This window comes from Siphateles boraxobius, unplaced genomic scaffold (assembly GCF_051911475.1).
Source record: "Siphateles boraxobius isolate OS27281-9 unplaced genomic scaffold, OSU_SipBor_1 13, whole genome shotgun sequence".
NCBI lineage: Eukaryota > Metazoa > Chordata > Actinopteri > Cypriniformes > Leuciscidae > Siphateles > Siphateles boraxobius.
In genome coordinates, this window is record NW_027508733.1 from 17033269 (window position 1) to 17055637 (window position 22369).

General features: G+C 36.8%; 1 protein-coding gene across 1 annotated transcript in view; it reads right to left on the reverse strand.

The window, feature by feature from the left end:
- The window catches only part of cntnap5b (contactin associated protein family member 5b), a 67318-nt gene that overhangs the window by 26758 nt on the left and 18191 nt on the right, over positions 1-22369 (reverse strand). Inside the window, exons 3-11 of the mRNA XM_077226209.1 lie at positions 20570-20680; positions 18667-18860; positions 16598-16745; positions 12161-12364; positions 9476-9660; positions 8363-8506; positions 5157-5421; positions 1627-1770; positions 1045-1216 (exon numbers count right to left, since the gene is read on the reverse strand). Coding sequence (XP_077082324.1) covers positions 1045-1216; positions 1627-1770; positions 5157-5421; positions 8363-8506; positions 9476-9660; positions 12161-12364; positions 16598-16745; positions 18667-18860; positions 20570-20680 — 1567 coding nt within the window. The remainder of the gene's footprint in view (positions 1-1044; positions 1217-1626; positions 1771-5156; positions 5422-8362; positions 8507-9475; positions 9661-12160; positions 12365-16597; positions 16746-18666; positions 18861-20569; positions 20681-22369) is intronic.

Consider the following 22369-nt stretch of genomic DNA (forward strand, 5'->3'; position numbering starts at 1 on the left):
TTTCCTTCAATTTATCCATTATTGTCGTATTTCTTTCATCCTTTCTTTCTTTCATCCCTCCATCCTTCAGTACACTATAGTCTTTTCTTCGTTCTATCTTTCAGTCTTTCCTTCATCCTTCCTTCATCAATTTATCCATTTTTTTCTTATTTCTTTTATCCTTCCTTTCTTTAATTCCTTCATCCTTCAGTACACCAGTCTTTTATTCATTCTCTTTCTTTCTCTTTTTTTTTGTCAAATGCTCTTATCTTAGCTTTCTCTCACCCCCACCCAAACGCTCTTATCCTCACCTGTCTAGCATTCTCTCTCTTTCTCTGTCATGCTGCCTCATTTTTATTCCTCCTTGTTTATCTCTCGCTTGTGTGTGCATGTGTGCCATAAATTAGACCATGGAAAACAGGCAAGGATGCTGAGGGATAAATGATAATGGAGGAATTGTCACATCTGCTCATTCCCTCTTTTCAATTAATTCTGTCATTATATAATTCATAGTGTAAACAACAGTGTTGAGTACTATGGTGTCATTTTCACAAGAAGAACACATACATACAGAACAGCGGTTCATTGCCCAAACACATTTCAAATAATACATTTTAAAGCAGTTTTCCTTTTCAACTGTGATCTCAGGTCTCCCAGCTTGCTAATTACATCTAATTTATTGCACTCTTAAAACACCTAACAAAAAAGGTTTGAATCCTTGTTTGATGCTTCAGATTTAAACTTTACCCACAGCTTTTGCGCGCACAGAGATAGTGTTAAACTTAAGCTGTTTAAGGTTGGTTTGTTATTCACATAAACATCACATTAACCATCAGTCCTCTTAGGCGAGGTGTGAAGCATTATCACACATGAAGTTTCAGGCAAAAAGGTGAATGCTAATTAGCTTGCAAATCACTGGCATGGATTTTAACACTACACTACGTTGTTTTGAAACTGTGCTTGTTTGTGTCACTCATTACAGTATCTCAGGAGTTAATCGCAATAATTTATTTAAAAAGCCACTCGTCATTAGCATATCAAACGGAATGACTAATGGATCTTTACCTGTCACGAATGCCACAGATGTCAAACTGGAGCTTGCTGTAGTTTCCTAGCAGGCCTTGCTGCACCAGGTAGAAGTTGATTGGCTGGTTGTTGATGATTACGGAGCGCATGCAGCCTTGATAGGCCAGGGTCGGATTCCGACAACCCTGATTGGTTAACACTGATTGGCAACCTGTTAAAAAGACACAATATATATCAATAATGTAGAAATTTAAACAAATTTAAATAGAGTTATATAAATGAAAACATTCTCTTTGTAGTTAAAGTTAAATGCAACTCTTTTTGTCTCCTGAGTGACTATATTTTGGCTATATAAAGGTCTTTCAGTCATAATAAGTGTTGTATCAGTCACAATAAGTGAAGGTTTTTAATAGTTCTGTAGAGTTATTAGCTCAGAACGCATACCATCTGCTAAAAAAGAGGTAAATATCTTGTAAATCACTTGATAATCAAAGATATTACATGGTTGATAAAGTACCAAAGAAGTGGATACAGCCCACACATTCCATCTGCATACTGATTAGTGGCATTACATTATGATTAGTAAATGCTTTTAATTGAAAAAATACACTAGCACTCTACCGCCAATTAGCACGCTCTTCCCAGGCTTTGCGATCTCCTTCAGCTGCATGGTGGACGGTGGCTCGTCGTCCACCGAGAGGGAAACTTGGAAACCTCCCACGCTAATGGACACCGTGTGCCACTGCCCGTCACTCAGAGCCTGACCTGGCAGAGGAAGACACAGAGCGATGTTACGCCTCGAACGCCGTGCATTAATCAGGGCGAATGATTGACAGATCTGGGGTTTGTGCGCTGGAGCTCAACGAGTTAATCTGCATATGTCAGCCCAGCAGAGAATCCACTATTCCCCTTGAGAGGGACGTGCAGAGATTCAGTTTGCCGTCTGCGATGGCAGCTTGCCAGGCAGCTTTATCCAAAATTCAGTCGACACACAGGTGTGCCTGCCAAAGAGTGTTTTACAACTAAAAATCCTGTTTGAATTCACAGTAAATGCTTTTAGGGCGAACGTGTGCACGCGGGATTGGATTTTGTTCATGTTGTTGTATTTTGGAGACGCACATGCGAAGACAAGCGCACAACCTTGTATTAAAATCCCTTGTAGGACCTTCCCTTTCGCATCTGTTGCTCTTAATATGAGCTAATTGTAATCACACTAAATGCGCGTTTGTTTCGGCAGCGATTTGAAGCGACAAAACAACCACTGAGAGGTGGCATATTTGAGACAACAATAATAATAATAATAAATAATTACTTTTATTAACAATATCGGTATTATTTTTGTTGTTTAAATAACATTTACTATTATATTATTATATTATATTGTTAATAATAATAGAAAATTATTAATAGCATAACAATTATAATAATAACATTTTAAATTAAGCTTATTTTTCTCATGCAGATATGCCTGCCAAAAAACCGTTGCGCTGAAAATTAAGCAGTTTAACTTAATGTAGTGTTGTGTTTAAATCAGAGGTGTCAAGTAACGAAGTCCAAATACTTCGTTACATTACTTAAGTTGAAATTTTGGGTATCTATACTTTACTTGAGTAATTATTTTTCAGCCGACTTTTTTCTTCTACTCCTTACATTTTCACGCAATTATCTGTACTTTCTACTCCTTACATTTTAAAAATAGCCTCGTTACTCCTATTTCATTTCGGCTTGTCATCGTTCAAAAAAAAGGCCAATTACACAAACGTTTAATAGATCTGAGTCCCGCCTCCTGAACATCGCTAAACTGATTGGCTTTGTGTTTTCTTTCTAACTTGTGAGAGGCTGTTACATTTTGCATGCGTGTGAAGCGGCAAAACTCATCCAAAGGAATTAGGAAACCTAGATGCGGTAAGTGAGGGAGAAATCAACAGTTTTCTGCTCAAGAATACGGGGCACATCGCGTCAAATATTGATTTGGGGACCACCATTTTTACAATATATTACTGTAAGACAATCGCGGGATAAGTGGCAAACATGATCGAGAATATGTGTGTGTGTGAGTACTGTATGTGTGTGAGAGAGAGAGAGAGATAGAGAGAGAGAGAGTGTGTGTGTGTGTGTGTGTGTGTGTGTGTGTGTGTGTGTGTAACCCTACATTATAGGATCAATATATCCCCATAAAGATGGCAATATCCGGAATCCTTGTCGTTTTTTTTTTGTTTGTTTTTTTGAAAACGGCTTATAAATCAGACGTGATGTTTTTTGAAAATGCAGAGAGTTATCTGTGATAGGGTTAGTGTAGGGGGGTAGAATACACAGTTTGTACAGTATACAAATCATTATGTCTATGGAAAGTCCCCTTAAAACATGGAAAATAACATTGCTTGGTCTGTTGAAATGAGAGGCCTGTTTGATCAAGTTGAAACCTTGTCATCTCAGTCTCATCAGCCGGACTGAAAGAAGTTTCAGTGCACTTAAGACGCTGAAAACATGTCTCGGAGAAATGGTCACAAGTGACACTTGACAGTGTTGCTGTGTGTTGTGGTGTCCAACAGGACAAACTTGACAGTATTGATGCAAAACATATGCCAACAGTTAATTTCTGTTAAAGGGATAGTTCCCTTATTTAAAAATGAAAATTCTGTCATAATTTACTCACTCTCAAGTTGTTTCTAGCCAGATTCATTCTTCTGCTGAACACAAAAGAAGATATTTTGAAGAATGTCGATAACCAAACAGTTGATGGTAGCCATTGACTTCCATTGTATTTGTTTTTCCTACAATGGAAGTCAATGGCTACAATCAACTGTTTGGTTATCAACATTTTTCAAAATTATCTTCTTTTGTGTTCAGCAGAAGAAAGAAACTGTGAAACAACTTGAGAGTGAGTAGCCTATATGATTTTCGTTTTTGGGTATCTAAATCTTTTTAATGAAAGATGCAGACGTGTTTGGCTTCTTCAAAAAGCAAGGGACTATTGCACTATGAACGGAGTAAAGTTAAGTCTCTGTTAAACTGCCTCCTTGTCTTTATTAGTTGCCTGTAACATTACAGAATTAATGAATTAACGTATTGTTAAGGTCAGTATAGTCTAAAAACCTTAATACATTATCCTATTAATTTCCTGATTCCTCCGCTTCTGTGGATGTCCCTAGTCCCCACCAATCTCAAAATCAAACCTACGCGCTTAAAGAGAAGAATAAACATATACCATTTCGATGATAACATGCCTCTGAAGTTTGACTTTTTGCACCATTACAATACTTATAGGCAACTAGTCATCATATCTTCCTCTCCATGAAACACATGTTAATGCTCAGTAGTACACACATATGGTTCTTTAATGTATTTGCATTTTACTAAAATGGAAATTGGACTGAAATTCATTTTCTATGGGCATATATGTGGCTGAAACAGGTAGTGCATCCCAAATTTTTCAACATTAACATTTTTATATAACGTTATAGTCATGGCCTTTAGAAAAATGTTTTTTGAGGGGGTGGTAATGCACTATAGGCCCCTGTGGACCGGCCTAAGCTTTTGTCCTTTATGGTATTTTTTTCCTTGCATTACGTTTACTTTTATACTTTAAGTAGTTTTGAACCCAGTTACTTTTACACTTTTACTTGAGTAAAAAGCTTGAGTTGATACTTCAACTTCTACAGAAGTCTTTTTAAACCCTAGTATCTATACTTCTACTTGAGTAACGAATGTGAATACTTTTGACACATCTGGTTTAAATAGTTAGCCCCGGCTAGTGAATTCTCATTGGTCCAAAACCCCACTTCACGTAACTAATAGTGTTATATTAGTGTTATAATTTTTTTTTTAATGATTACTTATAAACCTTTCACGACAACCTTACTTTTGAAGATATCAGCCCACATTATTTCAACTTAGATTCAAAATAATCATGTTTAACAGCGGAACTTGAGGCGAAAAACTAAAATTACATCAATCAGAGAGTTGAAGCAAGCAAAACGCAGCAAAATATCTCAATAGCTTCGCCCACTCCCATGAAGCACCACAAATGAAATATAGTCCTCTAAAAATACTTAAATATTTGAATATAAATGCATATTTTGCATTTCAAGGTTCAAATCCCACAAGTTGAGCTCCAGAAAGACACACATTTACACAAGTAGACGTCTCACCGATGACTATGTCAGAGCTCTGAAGTGCTGATCTGTGGTGTGTGAGCCTAAGCTGCCCATGAACGAGGAGCAAAAGCAGTCTCTCCGACTCTCTCCTCAGCCAGGCGGACAGTAACATGCCTTCCCTGTTCCATGTTCGGAACTGGAAGGTCACCGACAGTTTTTCCGTGGTAGCGTCCAACGGAAGTGACAAAAAACTGCTGCTGGAACTTAGGAAGGTGGCGGAGACCAGTTGAGGATCTGAGCAGGTAAAGGTCACATTCCCCTGAAACGACAGGACATGGATAAAACTGAGAAAAATAGATCAGCGTATGGTTGTGCAACCGTATTTTTTCGGGTGAACTATTCCTTCAAGGACACGTGTAGTAAATATTTCAGTGTTTACACAAAAAGAAACCATTCATCCCCAAATCTAAACAAACCCATGCAGAAATATGTTTCATTCCTTCTCTGGCAGGTTTTGCCCGCAGGCAGGCAGACGGAGCGACAGGGAAATAAACAGTAAGTCAAATGTCAGGACTTCGAAAGACTGCAGGTCTCCAAGGAAACAGAATAGGGGTCTGTCTTTAGACCAACAGTCCTATGGCACTGGACTATATAGTGGACAATCCATTGATCCGGCTTACTGTGTGGTCTCAGACAGCAAACCACAACAGGGCCGGCTCCAGACTGTCGGACTATCGCACGGGGAAACGTTCGAGGAAAAAGAACGTGTTTGGATTTTTTAAGTAAGGAGGTGACAGAGCACTCGCTAAACACAATCCAATAAAACCCCAAACAACACAGAAAAACCCCCAACCTGTGGTGACACCGTTGGCTCTATCTAGAAGGAAAAACACTTTGATAAAAACCAACAGGAAACAGATTTTGTATTCACATTTTTCTTCTGTAATGAAGTATGTCTGAGTAAAAGCAATACTTTGTAAATATATAAATAAATAAATGTATTTATTTTTAGTGCTGTCAAATCGACTAATTGCAATTAATCACATCTAACATAAAAGTTTGTAAATATTTAATATGTGTGTGTATATACATATATTTACAAACTTTTATGTTTGATGCGATTAATCGCAATTGGTCGATTTGGCAACACTGTTATTTTTTTAAATATTTATTTACTTTGTAGATAAAATAAATATAATTTACTTTCACATTTTAGTTCCGTAATGATTCATTTCTAAGAGCAATACCCCAAAATCAAAATTAAAACAGTAAATAAATATTATTATTTAATAATTACCATAATAAGCCAACAGGAAACAGCATTCACATTTTAATTTTACTTCCTTAATAAAGTTTCTCGGAGTAAAATCAATACTGGCAAAATAAATAAATATTGTAATTGATTTATTATGATTATTTAATAATTACTAGAATATTAGCAACAGCAATAATATTATTAATAGTTTGCAGATAATACATTTTAAATGAAAGCAACAAGAAACAGCTTTTGCATTCCCATTGTACTTGCTAATTGAACAATGCTAATAAAATAAATAAATATTTTTGTTGTTGTTATAATTATTTATGAATTGCCACTTTAATATTGATATTATTATTAAAGATATTTTTATTTAAGTTTATTTGTCTTAATCCACCGTTTGTTTTGTTGTTTCAGGCACAAACCAGAATAAATTCAGATTTCTGCCTATTTTATAAAACAAGATAAAAACGAACCATACAAACGTATTTTTTGTGAATAACTTATTCAGTATATTCTCAGAAAAAAAGTGGATATTTATTTTGGGGGGTATTCTTCAGTATTCAAAAATACTGAAGAAACATTTTTTTTTTGCAGTGTCAAAACTGTCCCTGGTCAAATCAAACTGATTAGGATACATGCAAATGTAATATAACAGACATAAAAAAATTAAAAATGTTTTAGACTTTTTGACCCTAGTAATCCCAGACAGTACATTCCACATATGCTCTAAAATCCCGGTATGATGGCGCTAGTCGCTCAAGAGACACCATGCCTCATTTCCTGGCCCTAATTGGGCTTCAAAGGCCCCTTAGGAGCCTGTATATTTGCCTCACTGAAAACCTACTGTATAATTGAGAGAGAGCCAGAGAGAGGAGGTGTCCGCTGTGAAATTCTCAGAGGGTGGCACAGACTAAGTGGGACTCGGTCCTCTCCGTCATTAGTACCAGAGTCCCGCTGAACTCCCTCCCGGTCCATTAAAGGAAGCAATATCCAGCATGTGGGCCAGATTAATGGCTGGAGCGATTAGTTGTACTCCGGTGTAGTACACTGCACTGATGGGACATGATATGACAGCGGACGACAAGCCATTACACAATCATAATGGGGAAACGTGCGCTTACAATACCAGAACAGAAGATACCAGTTCTATCTATCTGTCTGTCTACTAACAATTATATAAAATAGCAAATATCTCAATACAACCAAACCACTATTAAATGACAGGGACATTTGAACATCACAGTTGTAGTGTAGCCGGATGAACATCACAGTTGTAGTGTAGCCGGATGAAGAAGTAGAAATGTGTCATTACACAAAGCCATCCGTCTCATTAAAACCCCCTCCTCCATTTCAAAATGACTGTAATTTAGTCCCCAGACCTTTCGCGACGTACGATTTTATGAGGTATTTCGTCAGCGGATCATTTATGAGGCGTAATCCAAGGCCCGAGCAGCTCTTGGAGACTTATTGCCCACCTTGTAAAAGATATTTTAATGACACGGCTCTCAGCGCTGTGGGAATAATGCGGACAAAACCACAATTCATTCTTTTAAAAAGCTCCCTTGTGGTGCCACAGTATACTGGCGACGGCTCAAAAAAATCCAAAGGGCTCCATTCCGCTCCCTGCTTCCCAGTTCCACAGAGAACTACGCCAGCGTTAGGACGCATTTCTGCAAAAATGCAAGTGAAAACTAATGAGAATGAAAATATAAATCAATGTCGCTACGAACACTGTTTGTGCCCCAACTATGAAAATTCATCACAATCCACAAACTTGGCTGCAGAAAGTTCTGGCACCTCTCCAAGCTGGTGCTATTAGGGAGAAATCACTAAATGCTAGGGTCAAGAGCCATTCATTATGGATAGGATGGGATGGGATTGCTAATTCATCAAGACCTGTGGTGATTTTTCCTAGTTTATAGCTTTTCATGGCCCTGACAACAACAATAAGAAATGTATGAGATTATCAATAATAAATGTACAAGACAAACATCCTCACCACAGTGTAGATCTGAGGTTTGCGTCGTTTAGCGAGGTCGATGATGTTGACACCATTGTAGTAGAGGTTCTCCATACATCCATGGAAGTTTTTCCGCAGGAACGTGCCAGGTTTTCCAGGAAGAGGGATGCCTCCAAAACTGAGCTTTGTGAAATGAATGAAAAACAAAAGCGATGGAGAGGTTTTACAACACAGCGAGAAATGCGTCCAATCATTAGTCAAGTGATTTGGCGCTTGATGTGTTAAGCTCTTAACCAATCGAAATTACTTGATTATGGTCCGATTACGTGTTCACTGTTTTTAGACATATCAAAAATCAGACAAAAAATAAATAAAATGTAATTTACATATGTCATGCTCTTCAAACGGCAACAAACAATGTAAACAGCAAACAAACAAATGCTAAAATTATTGTTTTTATTATAATTTACTTGCATAACATATTCATAAAATGTATAGTGCAGCAAATAAACAAACAAAAAACAGACAAAAAGAAAATATACAAATCATTTAGAAGGAGATCAAAAGGGGGATGAAATTGACTGCAATGGTTATTTTTTTAAATGATTAATTATTAATAATAAATGAATACATGTATTCTAGATCTCTTAAAATAATGATTTTTAAATCTATTGAAACCAATAAATTAAACATTCAATTTGTTATGAATTGATTACATTACTTTTGACAAAAATCTGTTGTTCGCACAACTCATCAATATTTTAGTCAATTTTTCCAGAAGAGAGTGTAAATTTAAAAATGCAAATATCTGCTAAAAGTACGGTGACCTCAAGCTATTTCTCATTTTGATTGGGATCTTTGATAAAAGTTACTTTTTCCATATGGATCTGCTAAGAAGTTTTTCATAATTCAGACTTTTTTTTCTCAAATTGCGAATTTACATATCGCAATTCTGACTTTTTTTTCCTTGTAATTGAGAGCGAATGTCCTGCGATTCTGAGAAATAAGTCAGTTGCGAGAAAAAAAGTCGCAATTACCTTTTTATTTTTTATTCTGGGTTTCGGAAACAAGCTTCCATAGTTACAGTAAGTGTGCTTTACAAAAAAATAAATAATAATAATAATAATGCAAGTATATCAAAAACATTCTCACCTCATAATCGACTTCCAGCGAATCATCCAGCCCACCCGTCCTCACGTGTTTGGTTAGTCTGTCCACGGTGAAATTGATCTGTTTGTTAAATCGCTCGATCACCACGGAGTGCCAGTGCTGGTCGTCCAGAATACTTCCCAGAAACACAGAAACATGGCCACTACTAGGGTGCGTCTTAGCGTCGTCTTGATAGAGAAGACAGAGAGAGGAAAAAACAAATCATGTATTTTAGAAACTTTAGCATCATCGCTCCTTATGTTCTTCCTTTCCCTTATGTACATCCCTTTCTTTAATTTAAGGAGGTTTACTAGCAACATACTCTACATGGGCATGCAAATGTAAACCCTTCAACTGTCACTCTGTCATGACAGAAGTTGTCTACAGAGACAGGGGTGCGTTTCCCGAAAGCATCGTTAACCAACTATGGCGTCACGTTATTACGTTACAAACGATTTGGCGTTTCTTGTCATTTATTAGTTTTCAAAATATTTCTATTTAGTCTATTTAGTATTTCAACACATTTAATTTCAGTCAGGCAAGTTCTTTTTTGTTTTTCATCTAATATTTAAATTCTATTTTATTTTGATTAACGAAAAACAGTTATAAACACATATTACAGGACAAACGTATATTACAGGACAACGATGTACTTAAAACGTTTTTTTTTTATTTGCGCTTTTTGTAAAGTTTCGTGTAGCCTACAGACGACACCGTTGTCAAAGTGATCCCGTTCACACAGATCCTCGAAAACGACTAAAAACGCTGATGGTGATGTAACTTTGTAAAGAAACACTAAGCACCTATAGACTGAACACGTAATACACATGCACATGATGTCACCGTTTTCAAAAGTTTGTGTGTTCAGGCCCCATAAATGCTGTCGTCATGTAAATGAAATGGCCAAAATGCATTAAAAGTTTTTGTTTTTTAGTTGAAGATGGTTTCGTGTAAACACCCCTTTAATCTAAGTTAACAATAACAACTCTTATACAGGTTAACACATAAATAAATTCCAATATTTCATGCTGACAAATGAATTAAAAAATATTGTTGGAAGCAAACATTTCAGTTGCTAATTTTACAGCGTCTTTATAATAGGCAACCTTACAAACAAAATGATCAAACAGTCTCTTTTTAAGCACATATTCTCAAACCGAGCCATAAATAGCTTGGGAAAGGTTTGCCGTGTGCAGTCTCCTTTGTTTGATCCGTCTGAACTTCCTGGAAAGAAACCTGCTGTACTGATGATAAAAGTGCAGAAAGAACAGAGTATCTTGACAAAGTGAGAGAAGCCTGTCAGGAACATGTTCAGCTCATATTTCACCACAAAATCAAAAGAAAGATAGAAGAAATTATATTTTGCATAAAGAAAATGGAGACTATTTTTACCATCAATAATATTTTTTGCATTGTGATATTTATTGCATGACAATTAAGCAAATCTTCAATCCGAAGTGACGGTGATGGGCAAGTATTTATCATAATATTTGTTGTAATCCTTAAATCTAAGAGCAAAATATATATATATATATATATATATATATATATATATATATATATATTTTTTTTTTTTTTAATGTATTAATTTTTAAATTATATATAAATTAGTGTTGGCAATCGATTTCAAATGTAACTATATAATCAAAAATTTTTGTAATTAATTGCACCTTACGTTAAAGTTTTTAATGCATATTTTTTATTTTGTAATACTTTTACATTTAATCACCAAAATAATGTAGAAACAGAGGAATGGCTTAATAGCACTTGAATGTATATTAGCATGATCATATTGGCCAAGGGATGAAAGAAAAAAAAAACAGATGCTGCAGAAAAAGAAAAAAAATTAATAGCACTGCGATGAACATAATATAAACATAAATAACAACAACAACAACAATAACAATAATAATAATAATTATTATTATTATTATAAACATAAATATTTGTAATGGTCTTTTTTAATGGCAAAAGTTTTTAATAGTCCTAAATATATTCTTAATTTTCTGTGTGCAAAAAATGATCTTTTCTGATTTTGGAGCAAAGCATAAAGCAGACACATTTTAGTGAGAATCACCCGTGAAGGTGACAAAATACAGCATTTGAAATGAGCTTTGAAAGCTTTCAGATGGAGGGCGAATGTAAACACAAAAACATTGTCCTGATAAACAGCATCAACAATCTCATCTTGGTATACTTAGCAATCAGAGCTCGCAGCCGCTCTTAGCGTAACATACAGCTTATTCCATCTGACTGATGGTGCTAATTGAACATGAGGCTCAGAAATCTCTGGGACTCTAAACTAGACCACTCTTCGTGACAGCTCCATACACTTATATGTGATTACGCCGCAGATTTGGCCTCTTAATCAAATCTTTGTTTCACAACTGCCTCTCACATGATTACGATAAGATGCCACGATTGTGTCTCTGAACACTTCCTCTTTCTGCAATGATAATAGAGCTCTACAAAACCCACAGATGTGGAATAACCTAAACACAGACAGTGTGAATCTCTTGCAAAGATTTGTGGCTTTTAGTCCACATCTATTGCCTGCCACAATTCAGAACACAAAAATGCATGAAATCAAGTTTTTCCGAAGCGTTTGCGTCCATATGCTGGCGTAGAATATGTTTCAGGCGTCCCACTTGAGTTTTGAGATTAAAAGGCTAGAGACCTCTGACTCACCCAGATTGATATGTAGGGCCAGTTGGCCCTTATGCAGCTCTAGCGTTATGTAATCGCCCCTTTGTCCCTCTCCATGCACAAGGACCCCGTCCGCACGTTGGCTCTTAAACCGCAGGGAGATGACGTCTTTCACCGTGCTGGTGGACTTTTGATTAAACCGGTACAGCAAAGAGCTCCTGCCATTAAAGTCTGCAACATCCGACTCTATGCAAGGGGAAAAAAATGAATCTGCATCATGGTCATAAATAACAATAAATTTGAAAGTGCAAAATTGACCTTATTTACTTTAAAAACCTTCATATTGTGCATAATTCATTAGTAAATGATTTTCCAAAATAAAAGTGTTTTCATAATATTTTATAAACAAAGCAAATAGGAAAAGCGAAAACAAAACAAAGCAACTCAGGCAAAGCAAAAACAAAAAGCAAACCAAAAGCTAAAGCTAAAGCAAACGCAAAAGCAAAAGCAAAAGCAAAAGCAAAAGCAAAAGCAAAAGCAAAAGCAAAAGCAAAGCAAAAATCAAAAGCAAAGCAAAGGAAAAGCAGAAGGAAAAGAAAAAGGAAAAGCAAAAGGAAAAGCAGAAGGCAATGCAACAAGCAAAGCAAAAGCTAAAGTAAACACAAAATCAAACGCAAAAGTAAAAAGCAAAGCAAAAACAAAAAGCAAAGCAAACAAAAAAGCAAGCAAAGAAAGAACAAAAGACAAATGCAAACAAAAGCAAAAGCAAAGCAAAAACAAAAAGCAAAACAAAAACAAAATGCAAAGCAAAAAAAACCAAAACAAAACAAAGAATAAGAAAAACACCCATGATAAAGTGTTATTTTAATTTATATAAAATAATAATAATAATAATTATTATTATTATTATTTTTATTATTATACGGTTAATTATTTCATAATATTTAATATTTAATTTAACTTCCATCAAAAGCACTGAAAAGTTTGCAATGTGTCACTCATTTATGAGGTTCATGTGAAAAAAAAAACAATAAACAAAACACTGATGAAGTCTCTGAACAAGACTCTGAATAACAATTATTAGACTCTAAATATTACAAAATAATTCTTATTTCCTTCTTAAAAAAAAACGTTGGCCAGAATTTAAAGAAAAAAATCAAGCCTGTCTCAAAGCAACCCTTCAGAACAAATTCTACCCTGGGCGGTAAAAGGAAGAAATGTGCATGGATTTTGACCGGGGCTCAGAGGTCAGACATTATATTTTTGCTCTCTTTCTCCATCTCTCCTCTGCCGGATGCTGGAGTGCGAGAGACTGAAGCTAACTAGCCATGACAAGCAAAGCCACGCAAAGAGCTCGGAGCCGTCTGCTGAATATAGAACTAACACAGAGGGTCCAGGAACATCAGCAAGCGCAATGAGGCTGAGTTAGATAAAGTGAGGAGATCAGACGAGAATGTGTTTGGTTTTCATTTTTTTGCATGAGTTAGCGTCCTGATGGAGGCACAATGAGTGTCAAGATGGAATGATAAGGAAATGTATCTTTATCTCAAAGTGCATCTTACATACACAACAATAATCAAAAAATCATTGAAGTTACATAAACAATGACCTTGAGAACTGAGAGGATAGAAAGAAGAGACGGATAGAACTGAGAGGATTGAAAGAAGTTGAAAACACTGCCAGGTTTAGCTAAATAAAATGCATATTGTATAATCCTTCCTGAGGGGAAAGAACAAAAACAATGAAGTTCAAACTCTCGACTGCATCTGAACTCAGCCAGGCGTCTCGCTAAACACAACACACGGTCAATCACGTCACGCTTGAATAATGTATTATTTAGGATTGTAGACGGCAAAATAAAATGCTGAAATGAAATATAAATGAATATAGATGAAGAAAAAACCTAAACGAAAATTAGAATGGTTGCCAAAGCAAGTTTAAGAAATTCAAAACTCTTTTTTTGAAGAAAGAAGTTGAAGAAATAAATAAACTAAAACTGAAAAAACAAATACAAATAAATTAAACCAGCATCATTTAACATGTATAACAAAAAAGTTAATTCATTAATTAACAAAAATTACTACAGCAGATAACACAATTAAATAAAGTTACTAAATTATAATGACAAGTAAAAATATAAAAATCAAAAAGGTAATTCAAAATATTAATACAAATTATTAACATTAATAATAATAATAATAATAATAATAATAATAATAACAGTAACAGTGTTGAAATCAGCTATACTGGTCTTGACAGTCCTTGGAATCAGATTTGAAAAGAAAAAAACTCCATAACAAATTTACTCTGTTAAGAATCTATTTAACAAAATTTCATAATTCATTTCTTAGAGCATATAGTATGTGGGAAAATTGTGCATATTCTGTGTGGGCCAACGTATTGCTTAATACACACACGCAAAGTCATCCACAAACTGAGAATTAGACCTCTCTTTATTTATGGGTCTCTTGGTGGCATCAACACAGCAGTGCTCCATTGTGAATTAATGACTGTACAGGGATACACACACACTTAGAGAACGTCTGCTCCCCTGCTACACACTCCCCATTTCAGACATACACACACAAACAGTTTATACCACGAAGCCACGGCCTTAAATTGCAGTTAGCAGCAGAGGCGCTTGACAGATTTAAAACTAATTGACTTCAGGAGCATTAGGGGAGTGTATGAATAAGGCCAACGCACCGCTGAGGATGTCTGGTTTATTCTCCAGAAGAGAAATATGAATGGAGGGAGACCTTGCGCTATCCTAAACATGCGCTTTCTTTCTGTGTCTCTACCTCTCTAAAGTCTCAGACATGTTCAAATTCACTTTGCCCCGCGTTTGACGCCAAGTTTTTTGTTTCTCTCCCAATCCATAACGTGATTGGACAGGGTGAGAGTATTCGACCTTGTGACTCCCGTCAAATAAAATCGTGCATAGAAAACTTTAACCACAGCACAGTAGATGAACTGCTGTTAATCATGGATGCTGTTTTGAGAAAGTAATAGTACTTTTACTAGAGTATATTTTTTAGTGATCTTTCTAGCCCTGTTCATATGCCCTTTGTACTAACATTGAGCACCGCAGTGTCAAGCCATTGTATGTTCAGCGCGTACTAGCGCGTGGATAATTATAAACGTAATTACCGAGCACTAATTCACTGCCTGATTCATTCGCGGCTCCTTTGGAATGCAAGCCTGCGCCCGCCGCTAATGCTAGTGCTAACCTGCCAGCGGTCGGACTTTGAGAAAGCACTAGCATCTCTGTTATCAAACCCTATTACTGAAATACTGTGTGGTCAGCACCCACTTATCATGTTTGATCAACGTGGTAAACCGAGTCGCCCCCAGCGGTGTCACATTCTGCCCTATCTCACGAAATTAACGTTTAGAAAATAAACATGGCAGTGATAGGTCGCTGAGTCAAGCTTTGAATTGACAATCGGTGCAGCTAGTGCGCAGACTGCAAATACAAAGCACCTGAGGAGAGACAGAGAGAAAGGAACAATCAGGGGAAGGAACAAAAAGAGAGAAAACGAGCACTAGCAAGGCTGCATTATAAATATTTCAAGCACTAGACGTGTGGTGCAGGCTACCCTTGAGGTAACCGATTGATTGTTACCCTGCACTTTTATACCCAGTGAAGGGTAAGTCTAAACCAACTCAACCCGACTGCAGTAAAACAACGTTATATTGAACTAGCTAAATCTAAAAACAGACTAGCTGAACTTTTGAAACCACACCTTGCTTGTTTTTTCGTCCTTTCTTCTTTCAGACCATATCAGTATGATTGTGTGTGCAAGACGCGCACCAACATCACCACAATATCAGAATATACAGTCAGGAATCTCAGGATTTTCAATCTTTCGGAGTTGGGAGTGCGACAATTAAACAATCATTGCGGACATAGAAAAGCGAATTGCTATGAAGCTGAGCTAAGTTTTAATTGTGAGATTGCATTTTATGTGCCGTCGATGAATACAGTAGCTTGGTCGATTATAGCTGGATTATAAGATGTTGACTTGTATGACAAAACTAAATTTCCCATAATTCTGTGGGCTTTTCACAATACAATTGTTCAATACAAGCCAATAACAGCCTTGTATTGAAATTAAAATAATAATGGCACTGAATTTGTGCTTGGTGTGAATAGGCCTTAAGAATATTAAAGTCACAAACTATTCTGTATTGTGACGTAAAAAAAGAAAAAAAAAGGAGGGGACTGAATGGAAGCTCGCAATCGACTGTAAAAAAAGGGCAGGACTACATGATTGGAGTTCCGGAGATTTCACAGGAAGATCGAAATTATGACATTATTAAGGTCACACAAAAAATTAAATAAAAAAGGAACGTACGCATGGATGGACCGTTCACAACAAGACCAGTAAGATGCATTTACAATGATGAATTTCCATTTCATGTCTGGTTTAAAAAACGAAATACCAATTATCCACCAAATGTACATTCAGTACTCACTGTATAAACAGCCATAGACCTCCACTCTTAGGCCCATCCATCCCCCGGGACTCCAGTCCACCGGCAAGAACCGCAGAAACCGTGTTCTTATGGAGTGTGAGAGCTTGTGGTGGACAATCCCATCGGAATTTGTGTTTCCAGGGAAAGTCTGCAGGAAAAAAAAAATAAGTTTGCAAAACAGAAAATTATCCAAGATTTGGCCTTGCTATGTATTGTTGAGTTAATATATCTAATTTTCCAGACACATTTTTGTTTGCAAAGAAATGCATTCTGTGGTACAAAAATAACAAAGCTGTAAATTGCTAGCATGCATTCATCTCAATTAGCATGTATGTTTGACTTACATAAACTCTTCTAAATTTAAACCTACCAGATGGAAGGCCTTTGTAGAGGTGCTGTACCATTGTTTAACTAACTTTCATGAGTAATTTCAATAGGAATCTACATAGAGAATTTTGAGTTGGTTATGCAAATTTTTCCTAGAAACTTTTCCTAATGTGATCACAACTTAACACTAATTTGTTACTAGCTCTCCTACATCTATATACAGTGTGTGCTGTAGTGAAGTCTTCGTAAACATTAAGATATTGCCCAATTCTTAACGTTGTACAATGTTAACATTCAAGTCTGAAGGTTTGGCTAGATAACGTGCTGGTAGATGCCGTTACTTCTTCATTCTGTTTCTTCATTGACTGCGCTGATAGTTGCTAGTGCAGGTAGCCTCCCAAGTGGCATGAGAAAGTCGAAAGACTCACATTGAAATGCTTGGGAATGCAAACAGTTTTTTAGCCATCTCAGTCTCAATTAGCATATAGGTTTACCTCAGAGAAACTCTTCAAAAGTCAGAGAGTTGATCATCTATACATAGAGTTGAACTTTTGCCAAGCTGCATTTACCTAAGATTTTTAAAAACTAACACAAAAAGTTAGCGGGGAGCCTCTGGCAGCGTTAGTTTCTTTAAGCTGCACTCAAAGCGTCAATGCTAATCTAAACCTCCAGTTTTAGAATAGCTGGGGGTCCTACCTCGAGCTGTAGTGCCTTCCAGAAAAACGGCATGACCAGGAGGCACCTACCGCACTTTAAAAATGTCCCACGTCTTTTAATCTTCCACTCATTAAAATGCTTCACACCTTCAAAGACTTCCATTAAACTCAGTTCTCAAACTAATCAGCACCTTTTTTTCCTCCCACTGGGGAGGAAGATAAAAGAACCAAACATTAAACCATCTTCGAACAAAAAAAATAAAATAAAATTACATAAAAAGTTGTAACGAGATGAGTTAGCCGCAGAAAATATATACACCACCTCCGCATCCACCTGCTCCTCCTGCTCTCTGTTTGTTTAGCTCCAATGATTACCTTAGCATGAAAACCAAGCTAATGAGAGACGACGTAGATGGCAGGAAAGATCTCAGTAATGTTTCGCCCCAGCTCTCTTTTAGTCGGTGCTAAATAAGAATGCCAGGGAATGATGGAGCTTTGAAATGACTACTATTGATTCAGAAGAGGAGGGTGAAGCCCATTTGTTTGCCTGTAAGTGTGGAGGCAATGCAACCGCTGTCTCTTGTGGCGCAAGGGCCGTGCCGATCGATTCCAAAGTTGTCAAAATAAAACTATCAAAAAAAGAAAAGAAAATGTAATTCAAGTTGGGAAGACAAGGGTTTTATCTGCACTGAAATAAGAGACCATGAAATAAGTTTTGGCAAGGATATAAAGTCACGTCACTCATGGTAGGTGGTGTATTTAATCTTAGTTTGGGTGATTAAGTGAAATTCAAGTCGATAATTAAAAATGTAACGTTTCATGGGTGGCTGGTTTTCGATGGGAAGTGTGCACCAACAGTGCAGGGGAGGAAGCGTTAATTTATCCTAGTAAATTATTATGATTTAGTTAAGGATACAGATGCTTAATGATTATGGGTGTGCATGCATTTTATTCCAGTCATAAAAGCCCCCCTGATCCACATTATCCTGAAAGCATTTACAGTACTTATTGCCCTGACTAAAGTACTAATGCATTATAAATATGATAAAAGGCTGGATTATTTATTAGAGTACTTAGATAACTCACCCCTATGCTGTCCTCTTGTCTGAACTGCTTCCAAGCTCTTCCTGTGTCACTGTACAGCAACATGTAACTCGTAACCCAATCAGGGTTCCCGAAACGACCCTGGGTCGCCACAGCTGTGACCTCAACCCTTTCCCGCAGGTCCACCTGTAGCCACCGTAGCCTGTCTGTTCGTTCTGGAGCCCAGCCGCCACCACCTAATACAAGAACAGAAGGGTTGTAATGTAACTAAGCCCAGGTAAAACCCACAAAAAGATGCTAATTTCTGTGTTTCATGGTGATTTCATATCAGTGAAATGTTGGCAAAATTTCACAGGCAAAAAACAACATCAAAAAAAGTACTTTCAAACCAAACAGCTTTTGGTTGCTCAATGCGGCAAATCCAACTTGAACATGTTGCAAAATCTCTACGGGGAAATCTTTTGGATTACTAATACTAAATTAATGGATTTCGCCAATGAAACTTCGCTGAACAATGGTAAATGTCACCACACCTTTAACTAAATATTTATTTCGCTACACAAAAAAAGCTAAATTGTGCTCAATGACATTTCTTGATACTACTAAGTGACTACTTGTGAATAAACTGCATTTGGATCGGTTCACTTGAAGTGAACTCAAAGAACTATTTCCAACGCACACGTCTTGAGAGAAAGAAACCTAGAATAGCATGTTTTATTTTCATATCAGCTTGCTCATCCACAAGACATCATTACAAATCAATGCAACATTTTGTCGATCTACAATGCTATTTATAAGAAAAGCTAGCATGCTACTGATACAACGACTGTACATCTACTGCCAGGCTTGAAGAAAATGCTAAATAAATAAAAAATTGCATTGCTTCTTTTGGCTAGTTTCTCAGCACTGTAGTTAATTAGGAAACATTCCTTCATTAACAAAATATAAACTTTTAATTAAAGGCAAAAGGATATTTGAAGCATTTCGCAACCAGCCAAGCTTCAACTTCAGACAAGCCTGCCAAGTGAGATTCTTTTAAACCTGTCTGTTCACACTAATTAGCTCAGTGAATCTAACTTACATTGGCACTGCATCTATTAAAAGGCTGAGCAAATATACTGTACAGCAAACCCAGCGCTAGTCTTAGCACAATGAACAACTCTACTAACACAACCACACCAAGCCATAGAGGTGCGTGTCACATGGGGGTCCCTGTCACTGTCAGGCAGTGATTCACTGTTTGGTCTGCTTTTGACCTGTAAGTAAACTGAATTACAATTGAATCGACTCTAAAAGGCTGGGTATTGCTTGCTAATACACCGTCACAAGTCGTACTGGATATGTATATCTGCTGTGGCATATCAAATGACAGTTTCATGTTCTGAATGCAACGGACTCCAGCATTAGCTAGACCTACGCTTGTAAAATGTCTTTACATGGTCTAGCCATGGTTTTTGACAAGCAAATAGTGTTCTTTGAAATACTTTGTACCATGCAAGAGTACCATGTAAATACCACGGTATAAAAACACTAAGAATTAGGCAAAAAGCATGCACATCAAGTGGGCAAAAACACAATAATCAATCAGTGCATGATTTATTTAAAATAATCACCATGGTATTACCACAAGATACCATTGCTGTACAGTTTTTGCCAGTTAATCTAAACATGTACTTGATGTAGTACTGTCTAAATGAACGGTTTGCATTTAAATAATAATTGTAATGTTTTCACCAAATTATAAGATAAATATAATATAATCTTATATAAAATGGTATACGACAATCAAAACCTATTTTACTGTATATAATATAATTTGATATTACCAGTAAAAACTGAAAACATTGGGTTATGCTACAGAAAGAAAATTAATAGACATCTAATAGAAATACCTCAGTAGGGTAACAACCACACGTTTTCACATTTTTATTGTGGGATTACTCACCATCTCTTCTGTTGAGTTTGGCGAAATATGGGGACTGACTGTCGGAGGAAGACGATGAGCTCTGGAATGATGTGGGAGGAAGAGCAGAGACCAGTGGCCCATTGCAGTGATCTAGAACAGCAGGAAACACAAATCAGATTTGACGGTCATGGTTTGTGAATGACTCCATTTTGTTATGAAATGCCCAGTTTTCATAAACCAATTTGCTCCCAATGGATAACTGATCAAGTCCTATCATTTATTGTTTTCCCCATTGAATATTCAGTTTCTCTCAAAAAAACGTCAACCTACAGACATAAAATGGCTAGTGAATGTTGCAAAATTGTTTACACCCTCAACCTTGGCTGAAGATACCAGTTAATGGACCAGAAGAAAGCAGTCTGCAGTACTCGCAGGGGTAAACTTCATTTATCCAGTCAAAAAAGGGACTTTCAGCATCCATTCCCCAGGTTAATGTGCAGAGCAAGATAATGACAAGAAAGAATGAGCAGAAAGGAGAGAGAGTGAGAAATCTGACAACGGCTCTCATTTCAATGTTTGAGAAAGCTTCACTGATTTCTCAGGTAATTAACCTTTCAAACACTTCCTGAATGAGCCTGACATCAAATAGCATCACTCACAGAATTGCAAATGTATTCCAGACCGGGCAAAAGGTGAGACGGGGAGATTAGAGGGAGAAAGAGAGAGATAAAGAGACATGAAATAGTGAGTATCAGGGTAAGGTCGTAGGAAGGAGAGAGGATGGTAGCTAGATGTGACCCTGTCTCCTCTCTTACAACAGCTTTGAGAGGCAGAGATACTCGAGCAAACGAGTCAAAAAGAATCGTCCTCTTCTGGCTCAACGGTACATTTAGCTCTGGAAAAAAAATCGCTAATAAACAGGCAACCTCCGAAGCAGGTTTCCTCCAGATGAAGCCATTTAAAAACCCGCCCCATGATGCATATTTCAACAGGGAGTCTTTTTTGCTGGCTATCTCTCTATCTTTCCCACTGTAAGCGTGTAACGTGAGCAAATTGAGCAAGTGATGTTTCTGAAACTCATAAATATGAATGATAGGAATGACTGACAGGGGCATTCTCATATCCTTGCGTTGACGTGTGTGTGGAGGATATCGGTAGCATTCCACCAGCGGAAAGAGACCAGATTAGATTTTTTCTTGTGCAGAAGGTAAGTGAGATTGACCTAGTGGCTGCCTAGCACCTGATCCTCTGATGGTACAAGAGATGGGAATCGATACAAAACAACCATAAACCTGAAGCTTCATTCCTTGAGATCTTTGATAGACAGGAATGTGTATGACCTTTTTGAGGGGGTGTAAAAAGCCATGTCTTATTTGAAATCAAGCGGGATTTCTGAAAACACAACTGGATCCTACTCTGGTCAATGTTGCAGCAAACTTTTAAGTGTTCTTAACTTTCGGTCGGATGCCAGGAAGTCATTTTCAGAGTTTCTCCTTCTACAACCTTGTGGTACGCTGTTCCCTTTGAAACAAACTGATTCACCGCTCTTACGAAACTACAAATCTATTTTTTAACGGTGTCTATGTTAGAGCTGCAGTAACTTTTGTTTGCCTGACAGAGCATTCGTTGTCCCTTGAACTACTACTTTTTCTATATTCAATGCACAATCCTATTTGAAGGATCAATGGATCCACAGCATTTGCTTTTGCAAACTCCAGTAAGTGTACTAACTCTATGGATATCAGTCAATTTTATTCAAAAACTGCAATGTTTCAACCATTTAAGTTCTTTGTTTAGGTTGAAGAGTTAAAATTGCATTTTTCTGAATGAAATTTGTGG